The 24,773-nt window shown below is 42.0% G+C and overlaps 2 protein-coding genes across 13 annotated transcripts in view; one reads left to right on the top strand and one right to left on the bottom strand.

The window, feature by feature from the left end:
- The window catches only part of NBEA (neurobeachin), a 670,094-nt gene that overhangs the window by 222,965 nt on the left and 422,356 nt on the right, over positions 1–24,773 (bottom strand). For all 11 annotated transcript variants that reach the window (XM_053311836.1, XM_053311837.1, XM_053311835.1 and 8 more), the window contains one exon: positions 24,332–24,468. In XM_053311836.1, coding sequence (XP_053167811.1) covers positions 24,332–24,468 — 137 coding nt within the window. The remainder of the gene's footprint in view (positions 1–24,331; positions 24,469–24,773) is intronic.
- On the top strand, positions 19,630–24,295 carry MAB21L1 (mab-21 like 1). Of its 2 annotated transcripts, none has more exons than XM_053311846.1 (2): positions 19,630–22,381; positions 23,843–24,294. In XM_053311846.1, the coding sequence occupies exon 1, from the start codon at positions 20,755–20,757 to the stop codon at positions 21,832–21,834; it is 1,080 nt and encodes a 359-aa protein (XP_053167821.1). In that variant the 5' UTR covers positions 19,630–20,754; the 3' UTR covers positions 21,835–22,381; positions 23,843–24,294. The 2 variants fall into 2 exon arrangements, 1 of the variants encoding a protein (XP_053167821.1); XR_008320087.1 differs by lacking the exon at positions 19,630–22,381 and adding an exon at positions 23,059–23,351 and having other exon boundaries at positions 23,843–24,295.

Below are 24,773 nucleotides of genomic sequence, written 5' to 3'. Positions count from 1 at the left end.
TTGATAGTTTTAATGATTTTGTCCCCAGAATCCATAATATTCTTAAGTAACTTTCTGCTTACTTACCATTCACACAGCTTACCCAGTTCCACAGATATCACTTATGGTTCAGAGCTCTTAAAACTATGCATTGGGAAGTATCACAATTCTGGTAATACTTGCCATTTAAAGTATGTGGGTTTGGCAGTTTCCCAGATCTTCTTTTCCTACACAAAAGCAATCAAGCTCCAAATAGAGTAACTCTTCTGGGACAAAGGGGTTTACTCCTTTCTTCCCCAGATTCACTGTGGTCTAACAGCAAAGACACTCTAGAAAACACAATTAGTGAAGATGTGGCCGACTGGGAGGTTTTGCAAAGGGTAATGGGAGCCAAGCAGACTCAAGTTTCTGTCCTTCCATCCTTCTGAAATCAGCCATAGCAGATACAGGGCTCTGTCCTGCCCTACCAAGTATAGCAACTCCAAAGCCAAAACCTCCAGCTTGGTAGATGCACTTCTGGGCAGACCTTCAGTCTTGAAGGCTGTGCAACATGTTTGTTCCACCTACTATGATGCCAAAGGCCATGGAGGATCCCCTGTGTCTCAAAGCCTCCCTGAAGAGGTAAATGACCTTCTTGTGGAAAGGCAGGAGGAGTGCAGACAAATCTCACAACAATAAGGATATACTGACTGAGGCTATTCACACGATGGGGCAAAATTGGGCTGTTGGCAGGCTTGATCAATAACCAGCTGTAAACCCTAATGAATCTTAGGTCTTTGGTAGAATTAATAAAGTGATATTAATCCATGGTCTGGATGTCTGTCAAAATCTGGGCCTTGACAAATCCCAAATGCACGCGCTCGCGCGCGTTCTCTCTCTCTCTCTCTCTCTCTCTCTCTCTCTCACACACACACACACACACACACACACACACACACTTTTTTCACAATCAGTGAGAAGAGCCTGGGGAGGGTTAGCAAAGAGAGCGGGCTTAGCCCACTCTTCCCTCACATGAGTAGGCAGTCTTCTCTGGGCGGCTGAAGCGGCTGCCCACACGACTGCGGCTCCGTTATGGAGCTGGCAGGGGCTGTGAGGATCGGGGGCCACGTGGCCCCCGACAGCTCCAGCATGCCTTGCACAAGTGCGCAGGGCACGCTGGAGAGACCCCCAAGCTGGGAGGCTGCTTTTCAGCCTCCCAGTCGGGGGTCTACTCATGAGTTGCTGTGGCATGGAGCCACGCCGCAGCAACTCATGATTGGAAAGTCTGGGTTAGCGGAGCGCTCAGCCTGCTAACCTGGGCTTAGGGAGGGCTACTTAAGTGGGTGACCCGCTTTGACTCAACTGGGCTCAGCTGTGAGCCCGGTGAGTCTCACGATCAGTGGGAAGCAGGCTAAGCAACCGCTTTCCACTGATCATGAGAATAGCTTCACTGTGTTCTACACAGGTTTGGGAGCTATGTGTGCTCCCAATTTTTGGTTGTGTGGAAGAAAGGTAGGAGGAAAACCTGGATAGAAATGATTGTGTGGAAGCAAGGTAGGAGAAAACCTGGCTAGAAGTGATTGTGTGGAAGCAAGGTAGGAGGAAAACCTGGGTCGACTCAAAGTGATTGTGTGGAAGTAAGGCAGGAGGAAATCCTGGGTAGCTTTTCTTCCTATCTTGCTTCCACACAATCACTTCTACCCAGGTTTTCCTTTTACTTTGTTTCCACACAACCAAAAATTGGCAGCACACACAGCTCCCAAACCCAGGTAGAATAGAGTTTTTGATTATGTGAATGACATCACTAAAGTATCCCATTAAACCAGGTTAGAATATGTAACCTGTTTCCTTAAATAAAATCCATTCTTGCTGAAAAAGCCCTTTTACTCTCCAACACAGTAAACAGACTTCAATTCCAAAACCTCCTATATTTTCAATTACTGTATGAAAACCTTTCATGTAGGAATTCATAACAGAGAGCTGTTGCATAGCAAAAATGCATATGTTTCAATATATGCAAAACATATTTGCCGAAACTTTTCTCATTTGAAAGTTTCCATTAAGAGCACACAGACAAAATAATTACCCTTGAAACTCTAATCTTAACCCCTCTAACTCAGCAGAATTGATTTTGGGCATTCAGACATATTGCACTAGGGAAATTTTAAAGACCTTGTTGAACCGAGACCTAAGGCTAAGTTCAGACAAATAAATGAAATTTGGATTAGACAACTGAATGCTCCCAGACATGGTCACAGTATTAACGTCCGACAAAACCAGAAGATTATTTTAAAACTTCAGGCAAAATTCTGTACCAGTCACATCTGTGAATGCAAGGTGGCTGTGAGGCTCTCTGATACCAGTGGGGGTATAAATGTAGTCCTCCGTGTTTATTTCAGACAGTACAGATAGGCTCTATCCAAGGTCACTTTAAGAATGCATGCTAGCAAAGTGCATTTACTGCTTACAGGCACAATCTCGTCAAATTCCTATCCTTATAACACAACAGGAACGTGAACTATTTGTGAATATATTCTTGTATACACTTAAAAGGGGGGGGGGGATAAATAGTTATTGAAAATATCCCAGCTAATAATTTCATTCTGACACTTGAGTTTAAAAGGTTAAGTTACTATCTGAGGAAAGGTAATCTGGCTGCCTTTCGTAGCAGCCTGCAAACTCGGCAATATGCATAGAGAGGGGTATTTGTCATCATTAGCTGAGCTGTGACAGCTGGTACCCAGGGTGTCCCAGATTCAAGAAGTGGCAAAGGTACTCTCTTCCTTTAACTTGCCATTAGGTAAAGCATGTTTCATAAGCAACAAGATATTTTGAAGTACAGCATGAGGCAATAGCCCTGAATACATCTGCATTTTCTGTAGTACAATAACACCCTGATGTGACATAAATAGCATTTGCCTTGGGCCGCAAGATGCAAGCTAAACAAGCAATGGTTGCCCCTGCAAAATGACTGGACCTTATTTCACAAGAAGGCAATGCACTTTTACATGCAAAATGCTTTAATAAAATAAAGATAACTTGTGACTAAATGCCAATTTTCAGTTGATTTCAAAACAACAGTGAGAACGTGTTAAAGGGACACATTATAATCTTCAGGAGAATAAAAATATTTTATTGTCATGGACCTGTGAAATGATAACGCAGTAACTGAAAGCTCTTAAAGAAAGCGTCAGGTTAGCATCAGACCAGCAGTGTGATTAGAAACTTAAAATAAGTTCTTAATATTGACTTTACAAGCAGACAGTGAGGCTATTCTCATGAGCAGCCAAGACAGGGCTAAGGAGCCAAGTCCGGACTTTGCTGCCTGTGAGAACTGCCAGGAGCTGCGTCGCTCCTGGTAGTGGACCCAGCTATGAAAAACGGCTGTTAAACGAGATTAAGGGAGCGGGCGCTCCCTTAACCCTGCTTAACTGACCATGTGTCAGCACTGACTACTTTCAGCTGGAGGGGCATTTGCCCCACCAGTCAAACTGTGGGGCGTTTGCCCGTCACCACGGGGATACCCACAATGCACTGTGCACTCACGCAGTGCATTGTGGGATTCCTGGGGGCTGGGATGATGTCTCCCGGTGCCTGCAACTCTGCGCTGCTTGGGGCAGCAGTGGATCATCTGGGCACATGATCTGCTCACCCAGCAACTAGGACCTCAAGGGCATAACTATGATAGGGCAAGGGGAGACAGTTGTCTGATTCCCCCAGCCGCACACCCACCCGGGCTTCCTTCAGTTGTATTCATCCTCCAAAACTGATGTGAGTGTTAAGACCTGAAGCTACCAGAACAGCATGTCTTTCTGTAGTACCATTAAATGACTTGCATCGTCCACAATTTTCAAAACCTTTTAAAAAATAATTTAGGATGATGTTCTATTGTGGCACATAGGTGTGTGTATGTATGTGTGTGTGTGTATGTATGTATGTGTGTGTATGTATGTGTGTATATATATATATATATATAATTTTACTATGCTTTTTGTTATCACTATTCAGCCTCATTTAAGATTTCTTTACTTCATGAGCTGAGCATCAGTGGGGGGGGGGCATTTTAAAATCTTGTCTCTGGGCCCACTCCAATCTTGCTACGCCCTGTAGGACCTGGTTATCTGCAGGGGAGGTAAGCTTCTGTAGCCCTCCTCTTCGCGGGCCCTCCCACCCAGGTCCCTGATAGAAAGGGCCCATAAACCTAACTGCAGTTTTCTATTAAGACATCTAAATAAAAAATTAGCTGATGTAAATAATATTAAAAACAACCCACAGATCTTTCCAAAATGAGTTTAAGGAATATATATGTGGCACTTAAAAACAAACAAACAAAAACAGTTCCAGGCCCTAGGAATGTGTAGAATCAGTTGACTATAAAGCTCTCAAACACAATCGCTTCCAAAAAGAAATATAAAGAAGGTAAAAATAAGAGGTTATAGGATTTAACCTTTTTATTAAAAACTTGATTTTGTTTCAGTGCACAGGCTTTTACAGTTTCCTCTCCTAGGTTTATAAGCATAATTCATAATACTGCACTTGCATTATTATGTAAACTACTTTTTTACAAACAAACTAATTTTTCTGTTAATGTAAAATCTATGCAAATACATGCAGTCATTTATCAGGAAAGCTGACAAGCATTCCATATTGGAAAGGCAAAATGAAACTGCCTCAAGAATAGAGGCAATTAATTATTTCTGTATTTTCTCTTGCTCTGACTTAAGGCACAAAAGTTACCCATCCAGTTAAAACAGCAAATGAAATAAAGAGGGGTTTTATTATTATTATTATTTAAACACATATGGCTTTTGCCTGCAATACTGATCACCACAAGGTCTGCAGATGCCCGTGGCTAAATTGTACACTGGCAGATGGACACAAGGGAAAACTGCTAATGCGGCATGGTGAGCAAAACAAATGAAGAACTGAGTTTGTTGGGGAAAGTCTTTTCCTCCATTGAGATATGCCATTTGCCTATAAAGTGCAAATTAGGTCAATAATACATTTAGTCTAAAAAATATCCTACATCTACTCCATCAAAACAAGTATTAGAAATATTGCGCAAAAATTAGAAAGTAGAAATGAATATACCAAATAGTGGTAAAATACACTGCTGCTTGGGTAAAATAAATTACTGAAGGTTTATCCTCACTGTTAAAAACTAATAATGCCACCAATAATGAACATGTTTAATGAGTACAATGAGGCAACTGTGTCCGTCATATGTTCTGTTCTTTTACATTGGTGAGGGACAATCTCTCGAGGTGCAGCTGAAAATTGCAAACACTGAGGCACAACCTAGCAAATGTGATATTACTTACATATACTTCCTACTGCCAATGAGAAGTCTGTATTTATTAACTGTTTCGTTTTACAGGGTTATTAAAAAAATATGTAGGGTACCAAGAAAGCCTTTGATATATTTGAAAAATGATTTGCAGGAGAGAGAATGTGTATATGGTAGAATAGTTAATGAAAATTGTTCAGTATTATTTACTTAGCAATAACTTTTCTACTAATAGGCCTGTAAACATGGACAAACTTGGCCTGAAATTTCTCTTGCAATTACCAAGGAAGTCTAAAATAAATGATATAGTCAACTTCCTGTTTTGTACTCTGCTTAAAAAGGTAACTTAAGAATTCCTGGAGCACATTCACAGGTAAAATTGCTTCAAAACTATTACAGTGACACCACGTTATAGTCTTAAAATACACCAGAGTGAGTCTGCTTTAACTTTATCAACTAATTATTTATTATCAATCCTAAAAAGAAATGTATACGGATTTGAACAAATGGCAAAAGAAGAATTCATCACAACATGATGAATTATTTTTCTGCTGTTTGTTAGAATGGGTGTACTTTCACACACACACACACCCATAACTGGCCATAAATAATAAGTTTATAAAGTTAAAGCAGAAACCATTTTATATATAGATATAAACAAAGAACATGAAAAATGGTTAAGAAATGAACAAAAATATCTCTTGTGAGGATGACTTTTTAATGAACTCTATCAACTGATTATACTATATAATTTGAACCAGTTTTTCCTTTTATAATTATAACATTTGTAATGTTCAAGCACACTTATATATAAATATATAAACAGGCTTGCTTGCTTTATAAAATAGCAAATATTTCTGAAAATTACATTTCTCTCATCAGTGCACTAGCTCCTAACCATGAGCACCATACACACAGAATTTCCAAATTAGGAATGTGCAAAACTGCCCGGTCAAAATTTGATAGACTTATCAAAACATTTGTGATTTCCATTGAAATTCCTCTGATGTTTTGCCAAAGAAGGAACCCCCAGATTTGCTTCAAATTTCAGTTAAAGTTTCCTATTCCCACAATGGGAGAAAATATTTCCACACTCACACAAGCATTTTCTTCTAGTTGTGCTGATTTCTCTGTCATGGAAGAGAAAAGATCACTACTGAAGCCACAGGAGTTATGGCCATGAAATTTATTCAGGACAGGTATATCTATACCTAACAGTAACTTTGATTTTTGTATTTGAAACTCTGCCTTTTGGTGCCTTTTCCTATTTTATTATGTATTATGAATTCACATTGTCTCATTGTCTCTTTTGCAGACCTGGTTCTACTATTGCTACTCCCTTGACCACAGATACTTTTTTAATGCATTGTTAAAACTTTCTAAACTATATTTTCACTGTAGTTGACAGATCTAGCATGACCTCTTAATACACTAGAAATTAACTTGGCAATTCTAATAAATAAAATCTAATTAAAGCAACTCTTCTTACAAAAAGTGAGTGTGTTCATTGCATGTTACATTCATATTGTAGTATTAGTTTGTGACCTGCGCATATATCACGCTTTTCCAAAAGAACATAAAATGGGGTATTCACCACATTTTAAAAAGCCACCTTCTACTGAAGGGGGGAAACTACCATACAGAACATACAGGAGACCCTCTTTATTCACAGGGTTTCAGTTCCTGCCTATTTCCACAGATAATGAAACTACAAATAAAGAGGACTTAACCCTATGGGGACTGGGGTTCCTAACATTCCTAAACACACTGATAATCACACACTGAAAAGTGTGTGAGTCTGAAAATCACAAGAAAAAGCAGGAGGAAGCAGAACTAAGCACAGTACCTTGCTCTCCAGCAATGCCTTCCAAATCCTCTTATTTTTGTTCTCTTTTTTTATAGGGGTGGTTGTAGGTTCCTCCCCAGAAAAGAGCCACAAAATGGCTTAGCACTACATAATGGCGGCAGGAAATGACACCAGAACTCATTTCTGGCCATTCAAGAACCGTGGATAGGTGAAAGTATCTCCATTTTCTCCACATGAATAAAGAAACTGGGTCTCTATGACCCAACCACAGATATGCAAAACTGTGGGTGCTGGGACCATGGATAATGAGGGCCACCTGTATCTATAACACTATACAGCAGCAGGGTGTGTTTGTTAGTGGTGTGATGATTTTTTGAGGCAATTTTCTTGAATTACTCTTTGTAATATGACATCTGCAATAGACAATACTGTATTTAGTGTACAGTAAGAATGCAAATGTGGCAAGAAGGTTCAAAATGATAATCAGGTTTAACTCTGGCTTAAACAAAATAACTCACTGTGGTATAGTCATTGGTCAAATATTATTTTTCAGAATTAATATTTATGAATTATCTTCAACAGGTTTCTTTCTTTTCTTTTCTTTTTTAGGATGGGGGAACTCTTCCTGATCTATGGGTCATTCAATTAAAACTGGCTAGCATGCTACACCAAATATCAGGAATATTGGCTGTAGTGCTCCAAGTTCCATTTTGCTGACGATGCAGAGCCACATTAAGATGGGGGCATCATATATTACAGTATACTGCTACAAAGCGTGAATTTAGCATTAACATAATGCTAAGTGCTATTCAGAAGTAACAGAGCCCCTACTCCAAGAACCCTATTCCAACAGCAACAAAACAGATATTAACTTAAGAGCTGTCCTACTAGACTAGGGCAACCCAAAAGTCCATTTAAATCAGCACCATCTCCAGCAGTGGTCAACCAAACATCCTCCATGAAGTCCTCAAGCAATTGTTTGTTCAGTGCTCCTCTCCAGCACCTGGTAAACAGAAATATGCTGCTTCTGAACATAGAGGTTCAATTCATAGCTATCATAACAGAAGGTGAACTAGCCCCACTAATGTACTTAAACCTTTTCTATGCTGGTGGCTATCATAACATTTGATGACAATGAATTCAGCTAATTGTATTGCTGTTTGTCCTGTACCTTTTGCCAATGAATTTTATTACGTGACCCCTAGCTTTACTGTTTTGTAAAAGAGATAATTCAGTCGGCTTCCTTCTTACCCACCACCCATCCACCCACCCACCCATCCATCCAGGCATGTCCCTTTACCTTTAATTTAAAAAAAAAAAAAGGTTTCTGCCTTTAAAATCCCAACTTTTAATGTCATTCTTAATGAGGAAGATTCTCTATATCCCTGATCATTTCAAGTGTTTTATTCTGTATCTTCTTCAACTCAACTATGTCTTTCTTTCTTTTAAAGATGGGATAATTAAAATGACACGTTATCCCTTAGGGAGCCATTGGTGAAGGCTTTGTTTTCAGGCCTCTTAAAAATCCAAGTCTGCTTAATCTTCTCTGGGGAAATGAGTGTTTCACTCATACCTCAAAGAATTTGAAGGCTGTGCCTGCACTGCACTGTTTCTGGGACAAGGAGAGGTATGTGTCATTCCTTGCCCCAGTAAGATTCTGTGCTATTCTTTGCACATGTGCAACATGAAACAGCAACTGAACATTTTCTCCATGAGCAAATCAGCTCCAGAGGAAAGACTGCAGTCTGTACCCTGCAATCTACTTGTGGGAAAGAGCTGTAGACTGTTGTATTCAATGGCTAGTTGGAACCTTTCCTCACTAGCAGATGTACACATGCGAGTATGCACACTCTGGCCTGCCACTTGACAGACCGCCTGATAATTATTGCAAGTAAAGTATTTCATTCAAAGGATACTTACTTTCCCATTAGCCCCCTCTTCCAAATCAAGCTTAATTAAGGATACTATAGGAGTGAGGTGCAGATTTTTTTCAGTTGTTCTGGACATATAGAACAAAAACAACTGGGATGTGTCCCTAAAAAGTTAGAGAGACAAAGCTTCCCTTTGTAGAAGCCATCTGATTTTCCACAATAAGGTCTGTCATATATTCTAAACCATTCTAGCTTTAGTGATGCTTTCCACTAATTTGCCTGGAAGAGTTTAGGCTGACATGCCTGTAATTTCTTTTTCTTAAAAGAAATAATCATTTGTTACATTCATCACTTTCAAGTATTTTTGTGAGGAGGCTGATTTTCGCTGTATAGTACTTCAATCATTTATAAATTTCACATCTGAGTTCTTTAAGAATTTTGGGGGTAAATGCTATCCAGCCTTGCTTTAAAGTGTCAGTTACTTGTTAGACCGAATTCTTTGTAACTTCAGGTTGACACAATTCTTCAGATGACCAGACAAAAATGGTTCAGCCAAGAGCACCCTTCCAACATCTGCAGTGTGTTCTAATAGTGTACTGTAATTTTCAAGGTTTATCTACACAAAAATAAAAAAAATTTAAAATACCAAATAAATAAATAAATAAATAAGTAAATAAATATTTAAATAGAGACAGAGAAAAGGAGGTGAAAGAGTGGGAAACGGTATGACTCTACAGATCACAAAGAGACACAGTGAATTTTATCCAGCACAAAGCAGAAAAGAAAGGACCTGCAAAAGGAAGCATGATATGCTGTAGCTTGGATCATAATAATTCAGTAACTATATTATCATGAAGTTCCTAATAAGTAGGACATTCAAATACTGATGACCTTTAAGAACTGATTAATATTTTGCAGAATGCTCATGTGCAGGACTAGGGCAAGAAATTCCTAGATCTTAGCCTCAGATTCTTAGGAGAAAGTATCAGTTCTTTAGATGCCATCCTAAATACATGTTTCAGATTCTTGGAACTAGTGTCAAATTTCTTGATGTCCAGGTAACCAACTGCCTCAAGTCCACTTGTGCATTATCCTGACACACTAAAATACAATGTGGACAGCTGCTTCATCCAGTCAGGCAAAAGAAGCGGGAGAAGATTACCTTCCATATTTTTGATCAGCTGATTTAAAATGCCATTCAGGAAGAGTTTGAGTTTTAATGCTGAGTATTAGCTATTTGAATGATTAAAGAATCTTCTGATTGAAAGTAAGCATCTGAAATATATATTTTAAGAATATGCTTATAGTTTTGTTTCAGAAGGGATGCATTTTATAATAGTGTCAAAGCACACATTGTAGAGATTCAAAATTCTCAAAACAGTTTCTGCTACCAACCATTATGAGGAAAGACACATTTAAGGATGAAATGTGGATACCTGTTTTATAAATCTGACATCCTGCATCAAACTGGTACAGGTGTAATTTACAGTAATGTAAGCAATTATGCCATGAATGTAACTGAAGTCCAGAAATACAAGAATTCAGAACATAAACACTGTAATATTATTCATATTTACTTGGAATTCCCCATTATGTTCAATGGAGTTTACTCTTCAGTAGGTATACATAAGATTGCAACCTAAGACTATGATCCTAAGTGCATTTACTAGGGAAGGCATTGAATTAAAGTGGAACTTCTAAACAAATATGAAGAGGATTGAGCTGCAAAAATAGTTTTTAGGGAACACACAGGCCACATACTTGTTATGTTTTTTCTTACAAAGAGTATACATCCTAATATTGAGACTTTAAATATTGAATCTTTGTTATTGGATAACAGATAGGGATTGTTAAATTTTAGTCCCTTTCTTTTGATTTTAATGGAAAAAATACTAGACCACTGTATAGTAAAGTCACTAAAATAAAGCTGCTCTTTTAATATTAGTTTCTACCCAAACTCTGCAATGCCAGCACAGAGTATGTGTTGCAGCGATAATCCCCCTTGCTAGTGCCAGTGACGGTAGCCAATATCCATCAAGTCCCAAGCCTATCTCTGATGTCCAGGAACCATGCAACACTTTCTAGTGCTGTTGCAACTACTTGAAGAAGTTACAACTCCTCCCAGGTGGAACCAAACATCACAAACTCTGGGGCACTCTTGTTCAAAATGGGAGTTGTCACTACTGTACTTTGAAACCTTGAGGCATCTGCAGCCCAGAGGAGGTTTACCAGATTTGTTGATGCCCATGAGATGCAGCAGTATGGAGGTGACTAGACGTAGTGCTTTTGAATTTGCTTTAAACTGTCTACTGAATTTGCTTTGAAACTTTATAACACTTCAGTTATAAAGTACTACTATTTACTGTCTTAAGTGAGAATTGCAATTAAGTAAGAATTGCAATTATGTAAGTGTCTGAAAACAAAAATTTGTGTATTTTGTACTGCAAAACTTAAGTTTCTTCATAACAATTCAATTTTTTCAACCAGTCAGAAATGGTTGTGCACGTAAAACCCGGATGCTGTATGACTATAATGTAATATTCAGCCATTTTTTGTAAATTAGAAGATTTTAGATAAGAAATATTAAGGCTAATTTATGAGGATTTTTGTTCGGCTTTAATGAAAATCATAGTATTTGTCTTTGTTAGACAATGCTAAAAATCTAGGCTAGGATCTAGACAGGCACTTTAGCTTATAGTCTCCATGTGGAATGTGTTTCCCCCCCCCCTTTTAACAGCTGAACTCCCCTCATGCCATACAAAAAACTTTATTTGAAGCTCTCTTGTGTTTCAAAAGAATTATGTCATGCACATATGGGTGTGGTGGAGATGCTATTCAAGATAACAACTCTAAAGGAAGCCTGGGCAAACTGAACAATTTGCAGAGTTAATTGAGTCTTTGCCCTTTTAAAAAGTGGTAAGTATGTATATTAATAACATTGCTTTCTTTCTTAAACATAGGCCCTGCCTCTCACACAAGAAAGCCAAGGTGGCTTTACAAAAGAGAAAATTAAAATTAAAAACCCCCTAAGAATTACAACACTAACATATACATAATGCTAGTGCCTAGCTATGTACAAACCAAGAAACAGAAGTCCAGGTTACAAAAAACTTGCTTAATCTTAGTGCCATCACTTGCCTAGTGGATGACCACAAAGATTTGCTAATGGTGGCCTTCGTTGCAGAGGGAGTTCCACAGATTTGGACTCCAAGGTTTATGCTGAAAAGCCCTTCTCTCACACCACTGAAGTGTCAACAGCAGACAAGCCACTGCAGCCAATCTTAACAGGTGGGGACTTCATAAAAGGGGTATTTCTCTCAGGTATGCAGGTCTCACAGGTTAGGGTTTTAAGGGCAGCATCAGCATCTTTAATTAGAACCACAAACTATAAGGATATCAGTGTTACTGTACTATGAGTCTGCTATTACTAACTACTGTGATACCAGTCTTGTATGTTCCCAATTTCCTTTGCCTTATATCAAAGGACAAACTGACACATTCTGCATCAGCTGTCATCACAGAAGATTGAGCCACAGCACTATTAAACTGAAGGGGGCATATCAGAAGGAAGATATCTACACTATATACCCTAAGGATTTCGATGAGGTATAACTGCAAATATGACATCGATTTCAAAGGGACTTGACTGACAACTATCTTCCTTTGTACTGTGCACTTAGGCCAGTTGACTTCAGTAGCACTAGATTTATTCTCAAGTAGCTATGCTTAAAATTGTGGTTTTGCATGTATACATATATTTGAAGCTGTGAGGTTTAGATGCTAAGTGAGTTGCATGCAAAGTGCCTTTTAAAAAAGGCTTTTTTAAAGGAAAATTTAAAATTCGTGTGTGCAGCATGTGCTGCTACAACATACATCTATGCATTTTTCTTAACTATGCACACAAACTTTGTTGCATGGAATCCATGACATTCAGAAGCCCACATAGAGTGGGGGGGGGGCGGAATCCTCAGAACTGGAAATTTCACAGCACTATTGCAGAAGAGTGTTGTATTCCTTGGTGAAGACTCTGTGGGGTGTAGCAGTGGAGTCTGAAGGAAGTACCGTTGGAAGCGGGAGGAGAAATGGGCACGCTTGATCAGGGTCTGGGTTCTAGAGGAGCCTGAACTACTCATATCACTTTTCTCATTATCATTAGTCATTTTTAATATCATCTAACATACAGTAATATCACTTTTGCAAAAAATCCACTTTGCATTTTTGAACTAAACCAATGTTCTTTTAGAACTACACTCCCCACCCCACCCCCGCTGCCACCCGGACCCATTTGTTAAAGAATTGCACATTTTGTGTCTGGTTGTACAATAAGAAAAAAAGTCCTGCAAAGTGCTCAGTATCATACATACATTTGAAACTTGCTTTTCTAAATTTTTGTGGTAGCACCCTGAAGATACATACTACTGAAAGAAAAACTCATGTGCACACATGGGTTTTTGTAGAATAGTATGCAGGAATATAATGTCTTCAACTGTGACAAATGCATGTTAGAGCTGCCCTTACTTAGAGGCAAATTAAACAGAAATCAATGGGACTTACTTCCAAATAAATATGTTTAAAGTTAAATCAAAATCTATTTAACTATGAACACTTTAACATAACTAGCTTGGGCTGCAGATCAGACTAACAGTCTGAATAACTCTGATCTGATAATATATGCACTTATATTTATTTTAATATCCGGCTGCATTTTTACTTATGTCCACTTCTAGTAATTATCTTCACTCCACTAAAGCAATACATTTTAGAAATCTTGTTTATAGGAGAGATTACTTTAAGCTTTCAAAGCTGTTTATCCAACACATGCTGATTTATTTTCAAGGTCAGTATTGAATATTTTAGTTGCTTAATCATATACAACAGAAAACAGTAATGAGAGTTCTGTTGGATGACCCACTACAGATGTAGTAGATTAAAAGAAGCTAATCCCTTCTGATTCCACAGTCCATTCTGGATTCAGGGGCGAAAAAAGAGCATTCTCAAAGTAGGATTCTTAAAATGTCACTGTTGGACTGCTTAACTAAAATCTGGCAAGCTGGGAAATGTTTGCTTTTGATACAGTTGTTGATACAGAAATAAACCTAACAAATAAGCCAATGCATTTCCCCATTTTGTTCTTCTTTTATTCAGCATCACAATACAACCTGTTTTTGTGCAAAAAAAAAAAAAGTGCATTTATCTTTTTAAAAGTAATTATTCCACATAAGAGGTTTTTTTTTAAAAAAAAAACCCTCAAAAATCTTAGTGGCTGTTCCCAAATGTTCATAACAGCAGTATCTAGTATATTGTTTTGGAAATATACTGAATATCTTGTTTTATTTGGTGCAGTCACACAGCTAGCCCAAGGGGAAAGAAGTAGCTTGGTTCTTTGGTTATGAACCGCTGTTCACACATACTTGAGTTGAAAGTGACACGAATTCCTGAATTTTGTCTAAATGTGCATTTTCCTTGTGGTGGTTTAATTACTGCTTCCTAAGAATCATAGCACTAGATTGTGTATCTGGGGAAAGGACTTATACCCAATCCTTGACATGTTTGAAAGAAGCTGCATTTCAAATATTCAGGGAGAGGAAGTTGGAGAGCAACATTCTCTTCTCCAACCCCCATCTGCTGCAGAAATACAGGCTGATTCCGCCCGCCCCCCATCTTCAGCCAGGCTGGATGGTCCACACAACTTGGGGGAGGTAAAGGAGGAGGGAAGGCAATAGCTAGCATAAGAACATAAGAACAGCCCTGTGGGATCAGGCCCAAGGCCCATCTAGTCCAGCATCCTGTTTCACACAGTGGCCCACCAGATACCGCTGGAAGCTACAGGCAGGAGTTGAGAGCATGCCCTCTCTCCTGCTGTTACTCCCCCACAACTGGTACTCAGAGGCATCCTGCCTTTGAGGCTGGAGGTGGCCTGTAGCCCTCTGACTAGTAGCTGATGATAGACCTCTCCTCCATATGCATAATTACAGTACTGGGACTGAGGCACAAAGGTGTGAGGGCATTTCTCAGCCAGAGTGCAGGTGGCAGGCATGCAACTAAAGCACCCTCTCCCTAACTGAACTGCAAACACAATCTACATGTTCACTTTGAAGACAGCTCAGATCACTTTTTTCAAAACTGAGTGGCAGTGCTAAAAAGTTTGCAATACCTTAATAGTTGGAGGTGGGGAGAGGGGAGCAGTCAGAGCTCTTTCTAGAGTGCACATGTAGAAAGCCCTGAGGTGGAATGAAGTCTGTAACTGTATAGTGTGAATTCATAACATTAATGTACACAGGAGCATAATGGATCTTCTCTTTTGATATCCCTTTCCAAGCAATCCTAAACTGCTTCAAAACACCAAATATACAAACATATATATGAGTCATCTGTAATGTAATAATGCATATTATCTGCAGATAAAGTGTTCCATCTGTGGAAGTTAAACATAAAAAAGCTTTGTAGAAGCTATTCAGATTAGCCTTTTAAATTTGCTTTTCTTCTTTTACTTATTTCTCATTTTGAAAAAGCCGCAACAATTCAAAGAAATACAACTTTAAGTTACCATCTATTACACTGGAAGACACTAAAGACTTTTTATTTTATAAAAATGACAATAAAAGTGAACCCTCAATAAATATATGAGTTTAATTTCTCTAATGCAAAAAGGAAATGCATTTTGGCTGGCAAGATGATGTGTTATGAAAAGGTGTGTGGGGGGGGGAAGCGTGAGAATATCAGATATATTCAATGAGCCTTCAAACCCATTCCACCAGCAGGGATAAATAATTTAATAAAACCCACTTCATAATCCATCTCCCTAGTGCTATAGACAGATATTAAAAAATAAAACTAAACTCATGAATAGCAGTGTCTAGAATCACAATTACACAGTAAGTAAATGGGATATAAGTTTAAGCATTTAAGCAATTGTATTTATTCTAACCAATCAACACTTTCCCCACTAACTATGACGATATTAGTGATTTTTGAAAAGGTTTATTGGAACACAAAATATTTGTATGAATACATTTTTTTAAACTGAGATAGACTTCTGGCATAATAAAATAATTTTGCACAAAATATTTTATATGAATGTCTTTGAACTGTGGGTTGTTGTTGTTTTCAAAGATGTAAATGTGGGCAGGTCTAAACAACAAGAGGAAAACTGAAGGCAGTCCAATTTCAGTCTTTCCTGTACCTTCAGTTCCTTACATAAAAAATTATCAATTATAATTTTGATTAGATTATTTAAGTATTATGCTTCCAATAAAACTGTATAACTCGAAGTTTAAATCTGAAAATGGCTTTCAACTGGTATCAGAATTCAATAAAAACATTTTTCAAGACAGAAGCATAACCACCCTCAAACAAGCGTCTTAGTTTGCATCTTTTTGCCTAACATAAGACTATTTTATGAACATGAATTTCAAAAAGCAAGTTCTTAACATTCAGCCCAATCCACAACCTAATTAAAGAGAGGCACTGTTGGAATTCATATCAGTTTGGGTTCAATAGCATTAAACTCAGCATACATCCAAGCACATCTGACTAGCTTCCAGGCTGTTTTCTTTAAAAAATAAATAAATTACCAAATTCACACTGAACTGTACCAGTTTCAAAGCATTCCTACTACCAATGGATGCTAAAAAGCTTTCAAAAACAAACAAAATTAAAGCCTTAATATTTTCTAAGATGTTTGAAACTTTACATTAATTTTAAAGCTAGAGATCTAAACTCTGTAGCTTATTTTATATCATTCAATACTTAAAATAGTTAAATATTCCCTAAATTATTTCCTTTCATCTATAAATTTTATATTGTTCATAAATTTCAGTTCAAGACTTTTATCTTGATACTGTGCCAATTATTGAATTAATTAAAAACCAAAAAGGTTTTTCACTATGAGAATAGCAATCCTCTACAAGCCTGTAAAAAACTGATTTAACCTGGCTGAATCCCAATCAGTGGGAAATGGTGCCCTGTCCTATTCACTCCACTGAGTGCAACAAAACTGACTTTCAAGTTAACTGTGCAGACAACTGAGGCCTTAGGCATGCCAAAATCTTACTACTCCAATTGGTCAGGCCTATGAATCACTGCAATTGTTGTCTCAGCTATAATAATGTACTTACTGTAAATATTCTACTTGCAAGATTTGCATCTAAGAAGTGCAACTGATAATTCATCTAAGTTAGAGCCCACTTGAACCATATTTACTCAGAAGTAACTCCCACTGAGTGGGACTTCTTTCTAATCCTGTGTTTAGGCCTGCGCCTTCCTTTCATGGAAGGAAACGAAACAGAACTTCTAGGGCTCTCTGCTGTCTGGGGCGTCTCAGCCACTAGGACGCAAGGATGGCGGAGTGAAGGCGCTTTTGTCTGAAGGAGGTGGAGAGCAGCCTGGGGGATTCCTCAGTCGGGCGTGTTCAGCGGCCTCTCCGCTGTGTTTCGAGGTATCAAGGCTGCCACACATTAGACGGCTTGATAGGAATGCATTCTGTGCTGCTGTCAACTAAGCTCGTGTGTCGAGGCAGGAGCTTTTCAGCTGCGGACGTGTTAAAATAGGCCAAAGCGCCGCCGCGAGAGCCCTTGGAATGGCCACTGGCTTCAGCGGGACCAGGACCAGGCGGCCTCTCTGCAGCAGTCCCGGGGGCCTCGAAACGGGACTGAAGCTTCAGAACCCGCCCCTCCCCCGTCCCCCACAGGCTTCAAGTCCCCCATCATCTTGGCCCAAAGCGTGCGCGGGCCGGAGCGAGGGAGAAGGCAACGCCACACCCTGCCTCGCCACGCAGCCCACCGGGCTGTGGCTGGAGAGCAAAAGCCATCTCCCTGTGCGAAGGGAGGCGGGAGCTGCGCGGCCAGAGGGCCGGCTGTGAGGGAAGAGAACGGCGTCCCCTCCAGGCCCACGCGGCGCGATCTTCGCGCGCGCCTCCACCTGTCGGCGGGCCTGGGCAGTCTGGGCCGCAGTGCGGGGGCTGCGCGGTGCTCTCCTGACGTCAACGGCAGGCAGCGCAGGCCCGTCTCGAGGGGGCGGCTCGCTGCTCGCCTGCTGCTCTTCTTCCTGCGCAGCTTTGCGAGCCCTTTTGCAGCCAAGGACAGGCCAGGCCGCGTCCAGGAAAGATGGGCACATCCAGCAAAACAGCTGGAGCGCGCAGGACTGCTGCCTGGATATGCCTGGGCGGGATGCCGTTTACGATCCTCGCCTAGGCATACCGTAGTTGCTAGCGGAGGGCGCTGACAGAGGGTAATGCCCACTGGATCGAGGAACCGAAAGTTTGTCCCCTCTCAGCTCACGCCTAGCCAGTCGGAAACCCCACGTACAGGGGCGCGCGTGGATATGCGCGCGGGCTCCACACGCTCAAGCACTGAGCGCACCGTGGGCGGCCTGATTCCTATACTTTCAGCGCTTTCGGGTTAACAGATATTACACACACACACACACACACAATCCAGCCAAAACATCAATAACTATGAAGTTGTTTTCAAGCCCCAACTCGACACAACAGAGCTTCCACTCTTGAACTGCGCGATCCTAAACATCTCAGACTGCAACCCTAAACACACCTCCTCGCAGCAGCAAAGCCTCACTGAAACTAAGGGACTTCCTTCCAATCAAACGTGTTTAGGACAAAGTGATAGCTATAAATACGTTTAATTATTGCACCGAAAATGTGGGCAGCCGAATCCTAAAACGTTCGTATAGAAGTCGTGTGCTTGGAATCCGTGTGAAAGGCGATTTGGAATTTTAGGGAGAAAATGCTGTATTAAACAAATTGGTTCAAGAATACACACATACCCCGCAATCCTATGCATGTTTACTCGGAAGTAAGTCCCATTGTGTTGAATGGGACTTCCTCCCAGCGAAGTGTGCATCGGTTTGCAATCTTAAAGCACATAATTTGTAAGAAAGCCCCACTGATTCCAAGGGAACGCAGGTCCAAATCATTTCTTTAGGATCGAGGCATAAATCGCGTGGATTGAGAATGAACTAAAGCCCGTTTAACTCTCTCTGGGTGACACCCGATCAATTTTAAAACTAAAGATGATCTTAGGCGCTCTCTGAAGTCACTCAAGGCAAAGCTCCTGCAGGGTTTTCCTACAATTCTGAGCTGTGCTTTGTCCTCCGAGTAAAAGAAGACGAGGGAGCGGAGCGGGAGGGAGGGTTTCTTGCTGTAAGGTCAGTACCACGAGCAGCTCTGCTGAAGGCACTGGAGGTGATCTCGGTCCCACTTGCGAAGCCTACTATGGAACGTCCGCATGGACTGAGCGCTGCCTGCCAGCATCTGCGATTTCTCTGCCCACTCTCCCTCTCCCCCTTCCTGCGTCCCGGGAGCCCACTTATCCAAAGCAAAACAAAAGCATCCAAATAGCAAATGCAGTCCACGAGAAAATGAAACTTCTGGTTTCGGACCAACAGACATTTATTTTGGAGGAAGGCTGAGAAAGGCGGCGTATGCTGCTCGATACCTTTGTAACACGTGTGTGACATAGAAAAGGCAACAATGCGACTAATTACTAGCAAGTACAATTGAGGCTGACCACCAGCTGCAGGGCTCCGGAAACGTAATCCGGAAAACTGTCAAAGCCGGTCGCCGACTGGATACTTCATTCATCTGCTACCAATCTAAGAAGCCAGGTAGAAATCAGAAACATTTGCATCCAATCGATTAAGACCCGTCAGATCGCCCTTCCTGCTATTTAATTGGGGAGAAGGAGGGGGAAGGAAGAGGGAGGAGGAGGCTTCTCCTGATATTTTCTGTCACACGAGCGGTGATGTTGTTCCTAACACTAGACTAGCCGGTTAACGAGAGAGAAACTCCTGCCCTGCAGGCATCGTCGTCCCCCCAACGCCTAGCAGGCAGCGCCAGCTGAAGCCAAGTTTTGAAAAGAGAGGTCTCTCCCCTTTCTTTCCCCAAGAGCGAAGTGCCTCTCCAGGTCGCCAGTCGAAGGATGCCGGTTACTGACACTTGCAGTCCCGTTTTGCGCCATGCACGGGCTCTGGGTGCCTGAAGACAGAGTCGAGAGTTGGGCGAGGTCCTTCCCTTTCCCAACGTCAGTGTGTCGCACCTAAGCCAACAGATCCGGCTCGATTCCCAAATGGGTAGGTGGCCTGGCCGGTGGTTTTCTGCCATCAGCCCCCTACCTTTAGTTAGTGTGTTTCTCTCTCTATCTCCAAGAGAGGGATTAATTAACCGGGCTGGAGCTGAAGGAGGCTGCCGTGACGAGCCCAGTGGCGATTGGCCGCCCGCCCGCCTGGCCCTGCCTTTATAATTTCCACACGAGTGCATCTGGGCTCTTATACAAACCAACAGCCAGCTTCTTCTGACATATACACACACTGAGACAGAGAGAGAGAGAGACCCAGCACTTTCCCCACCGTCTAACAACCTTGCACATACAGTGGCTACTCCAGGAGAAACATAAATAAATACATACCCAGAGGTGTTATTATTTTGACTACTGGGAGCCGTGCTGTATCTGGGTTCAAACTTTGATTAAAACAAAGCAAAACAAAACCCTACAGATCTCAATGCTTCTTACCGCTCACTGAAGGATTCTTTAAAAAAAAAATCAGTGGTGGGGCTTTTTTTTTTTTTGGTGTTTTTTTTTTTTTTGTTAAGACCCACAGATCTCATCCAGCAGCCTGAAAGAAGAGAACGCATCTGAGGAGGAGCGGAGCAGCGGCAGCGGCGGCAGCAGTCCAGAGCCTTTCCCAAGCCTCTGGTTACGTTTTCGAGTGTAAAGCAGCCTGTTTCTCCTCTGAAGTTGGCTCCAGCCTTAGCAGCCGCATTGGATCCCACAGCCTACTGCGAGACTCCGGTCTACAATCCGGATCTCTGCCCTAACATGATCGCGGCCCAGGCCAAGCTGGTGTACCATCTGAATAAATACTACAACGAGAAATGCCAAGCCAGGAAAGCGGCCATCGCGAAAACTATCCGAGAAGTCTGCAAAGTGGTGTCGGACGTGCTCAAGGAAGTGGAGGTGCAGGAGCCGCGTTTCATCAGCTCTCTGAACGAGATGGACAACCGCTACGAGGGCCTGGAGGTCATCTCGCCCACCGAGTTCGAGGTGGTCCTTTATCTGAACCAGATGGGCGTCTTCAACTTCGTGGACGACGGCTCTTTGCCCGGCTGCGCGGTGCTCAAGTTGAGCGACGGGCGCAAGAGGAGCATGTCCCTCTGGGTGGAGTTCATCACGGCCTCGGGCTACCTCTCGGCCCGCAAAATCCGATCGCGGTTTCAGACTCTGGTGGCCCAAGCCGTGGACAAATGCAGCTACCGAGATGTGGTGAAAATGGTGGCGGACACCAGCGAGGTGAAACTGCGCATCCGGGACAGATACGTGGTGCAGATCACGCCGGCGTTTAAGTGCACCGGGATCTGGCCCAGGAGCGCTGCCCACTGGCCCCTGCCCCACATCCCCTGGCCGGGACCCAACCGCGTCGCCGAGGTCAAAGCCGAAGGCTTCAACCTCCTGTCGAAGGAGTGCCATTCGCTGGCGGGCAAGCAGAGCTCGGCCGAGAGCGACGCCTGGGTCTTGCAGTTCGCCGAAGCCGAGAACAGGCTGCAGATGGGCGGCTGCCGAAAGAAGTGCCTCTCGATCCTCAAGACGTTGCGGGACCGCCACCTGGAGCTACCTGGGCAACCCCTCAACAATTACCACATGAAGACTCTGGTTTCGTACGAGTGTGAGAAGCATCCCCGGGAGTCGGACTGGGACGAGTCTTGCCTGGGCGACCGCCTCAACGGGATTTTGCTGCAGCTCATCTCCTGCCTGCAGTGCAGGCGATGTCCGCATTACTTCTTGCCCAATTTAGACCTCTTCCAGGGCAAACCTCATTCGGCCCTAGAAAATGCGGCCAAACAAACGTGGCGGCTGGCGAGGGAAATACTCACCAACCCCAAAAGTTTGGAAAAACTTTAGAAGGCGATGAACGGGCGGTCTTAAAACTATTCAACTCTCCTGCTCCGAGGATTCTGTTGAGAAAGTCAAGTATCGTCACCCGGCAATGGAAACAGCGTCCCACGTTCAAGAAAGAGGCCGTCCACGCACACAGACACACGCACACGCACACAAAACCAACAGCAAGTATTATGACTCTTGTCTGTATCACAATCTGAACATCCTGTCTGAAAAAGTGTATGATTATCACCTGGGGAAATGCAATATCGGCTGTAATTTAGCCTGATTGTGACCACTCTGCCTAGAAACCAGACCAATGGATTATAACAAGGCCGGTATTTTTTATGTAAACTTCTCTGTGCGTAAAAGCTGATCTGGATTTGCCATCTGAACAAACAAACCCACAACTGTTTCCCCCATGTACATTTTTAATTTGTTTGGAATATTGTGATCTCACATTGTCTTTGAAATTGTGGATGTTAGTGTTTTGTGATTTGGTGAACAGAAGTTAAATGCCATTTTGGATACTTCAAGACATTTTCTGCTCAAGAAGATACCATTTAAAAAGGTAGATTTTATCATGGTACTTTTGTTAATTGTCTTTTGAAGTGTCTAAACTTAAAAGTTTACATTTTTGTTTCAAATATATTGCTTGTTCTATTTCTAACATTCCATAAATATACTTGAAATGTTATTTAAATATATTCAGAAGAAATTTGGATTTTGCTTATATAATTGTGAATATTGGAATTATATATTTGAAAAATGCACTTGAAATACACTGGATAATTACTTTTTGTGACCTAGATTTACATTTCTGTTGCTGATTTTATTTAATTACAAGCTAATAAATAAAGTAAAATAAATATTAGTCAAGCGTTTCAGTGCTGGATTCCGTTTGGGTTGGTGCTTTATTCTGCAAACCATTCTAAATCTGCTAGATTCTGGAAACATTTGCAGCTTTTTCTATTCCCCTGTTAAAGTAGTTTGCTTAAGAGAATACATACATACATATGTCATTGCCACATATGCTAAAAATTGGGTCCTGGAGGCCATCAACAACTGCCACACTCCAGTGTGTGGTAATTAACCGAGTAACATTTTTACAACCATCAGAAAATAAATCTACTTTTCAAAGATTTACTGGACCAGGTTGACGCGGCAGGTTTTGAGCGGAGCCCAAGTCACGACTGCAGAGTAAGCCTACTTTGGAAGAAAATTAACGCTTCAGGAGGAGAAGGGAGGGAAAGCTGCAAAATTTATAGGTTGCAGAGCTCAAGCCAACAATTCTAAGGTGAATAAGGTTACCTTTGCCCTAATCAACACTGGCTTTGCGATAAGGCTGTTGCCAGTTGTATTTGGGGGGAAACGAGCGCCTGGCTCGCGAAACACCCAGCCAGAACAAATGGGGCGCATCCGTCAGAGCTCCAGTTATGCCCTTTCCTAGCAGTAGGCAATTCCTTCCGGATGCTATTAGACGCCAAAGGGCAGAAGTTCGGGCTAGTATGGAGGGGCTAGGAGAAGCTGAAATCGGCCAGGTAACGACGTTAAACTTCAACTATTTTAGGAACTCCTCTGCCTACCATTGGACTTGCTGTAGAAAAACCGTTAGAGTCGCCATGTTGCCAACTCCACTTAAATAAATAAATAAATAAATAAATCAGGGTGGCACACTAAATCCCGATCTTCCGGTCAAGAATGAAGGGGGAAACAAGCAGATCGTCCCAATCTAGAAACGTCACAATTATGGTATATTTACGTGTGTGTAGTGATAAAATCACTCTCAATTATGGCTACATTAAAATCACATGGATGTGACTTTAACATGTCTCTCCCTCACCTTCCCATGACAGCCAAGGCAACAATAGAATCGAAATGATATGATTTCTGTTGATAAAGGTGTGTTGCAGAAGCCTAAAATGTTTGGTTTCAAATGAATGAGAGGCCTTTTTGTTTATATAATATATAGGTTAAGGAAAGACAGAAAGGCAGATTCCGCGTTTTCTAACACCCCATCTCTCCTGCTCAGGCCTACATGACGTTTTCCCACCCCTCGAAAATGGGCCTTCCTTCGTCTCCAAATACAAGTCCGGTTGTGCCATATCAACCGCACCCCTCAAAAAAGCACCCCAGGTACTGAACTATTGTGCTTAACTCCGCTCAAGAGAAAGCCCCCTGCAGTGCGGTGCCCGAGGAAGAAGGCTGGAGTGTGGGCCCGCCATTACCTCGAGGGATTTCAGAGCAATTGGCTTAACTGCTAAATCTGCCCACGTTCATACAAAGGCCTTCAAGGCGGGGGGGGGGGAGATTGTTACAAACCGAACGCTGGAGTAATAGCGGATTTCACATCATTAACGCGCTGGGCTTTTTAATAAAATAGCAACTGCTCAGAGCAAAGGGGAGGAGCGGGGGAGGGTCGCTCAGGGGGTTTCCAGACAGTTCCTAACATCCCACCATTCCCTGTTAAAGTAACCTCCCCCCGCCCGCCTCAACTCCCCTGTGGAGCCTGTGTACTCACTTTGGGGTCGATCTTCTTGAAGGCCGGGTCATCTTCGTCCACCTCGAAGTAGATCTCAGTCGTGGTGATGGAGAGAGTCCCTTTGGCCACCACCACTGGAGCGATGAGCTGAGCCGGCGTGCTGAGGACCACAGGGCCTGGAAGACAACAGGGGTGGCATCAGGATGAGGCAACGGGTCGGGCAACTCGCCTAGGGTAGACCTGCCTGTTTGCCCTTTGGAACTCTGGACTTTTGGGAGTGACCTCCTCCAAGTGCCCGGCGCTGCAAGTAGACGGGGAAAGGAGAGCGCCTCACAAAGGAGCGGGTTCCCTGAAGGACGGGCGTTACTTCAGCCTAAAACTGCCGTTTTTGGAGTCCAGAGGAGAAGCGGGCATTTCATAGCTCCTTCAAACCAAAGCCAACCGAAGGACCGAGGCTGTGAAAGATTTCGTTAAGATTCCA

This window comes from Hemicordylus capensis, chromosome 3 (genome assembly GCF_027244095.1).
Source record: "Hemicordylus capensis ecotype Gifberg chromosome 3, rHemCap1.1.pri, whole genome shotgun sequence".
In the NCBI taxonomy this organism is placed as follows: Eukaryota; Metazoa; Chordata; class Lepidosauria; order Squamata; family Cordylidae; genus Hemicordylus; species Hemicordylus capensis.
The sequence above is the reverse complement of the archived record's forward strand: the minus strand, read 5'-3'. Positions and strand labels throughout refer to the sequence as shown.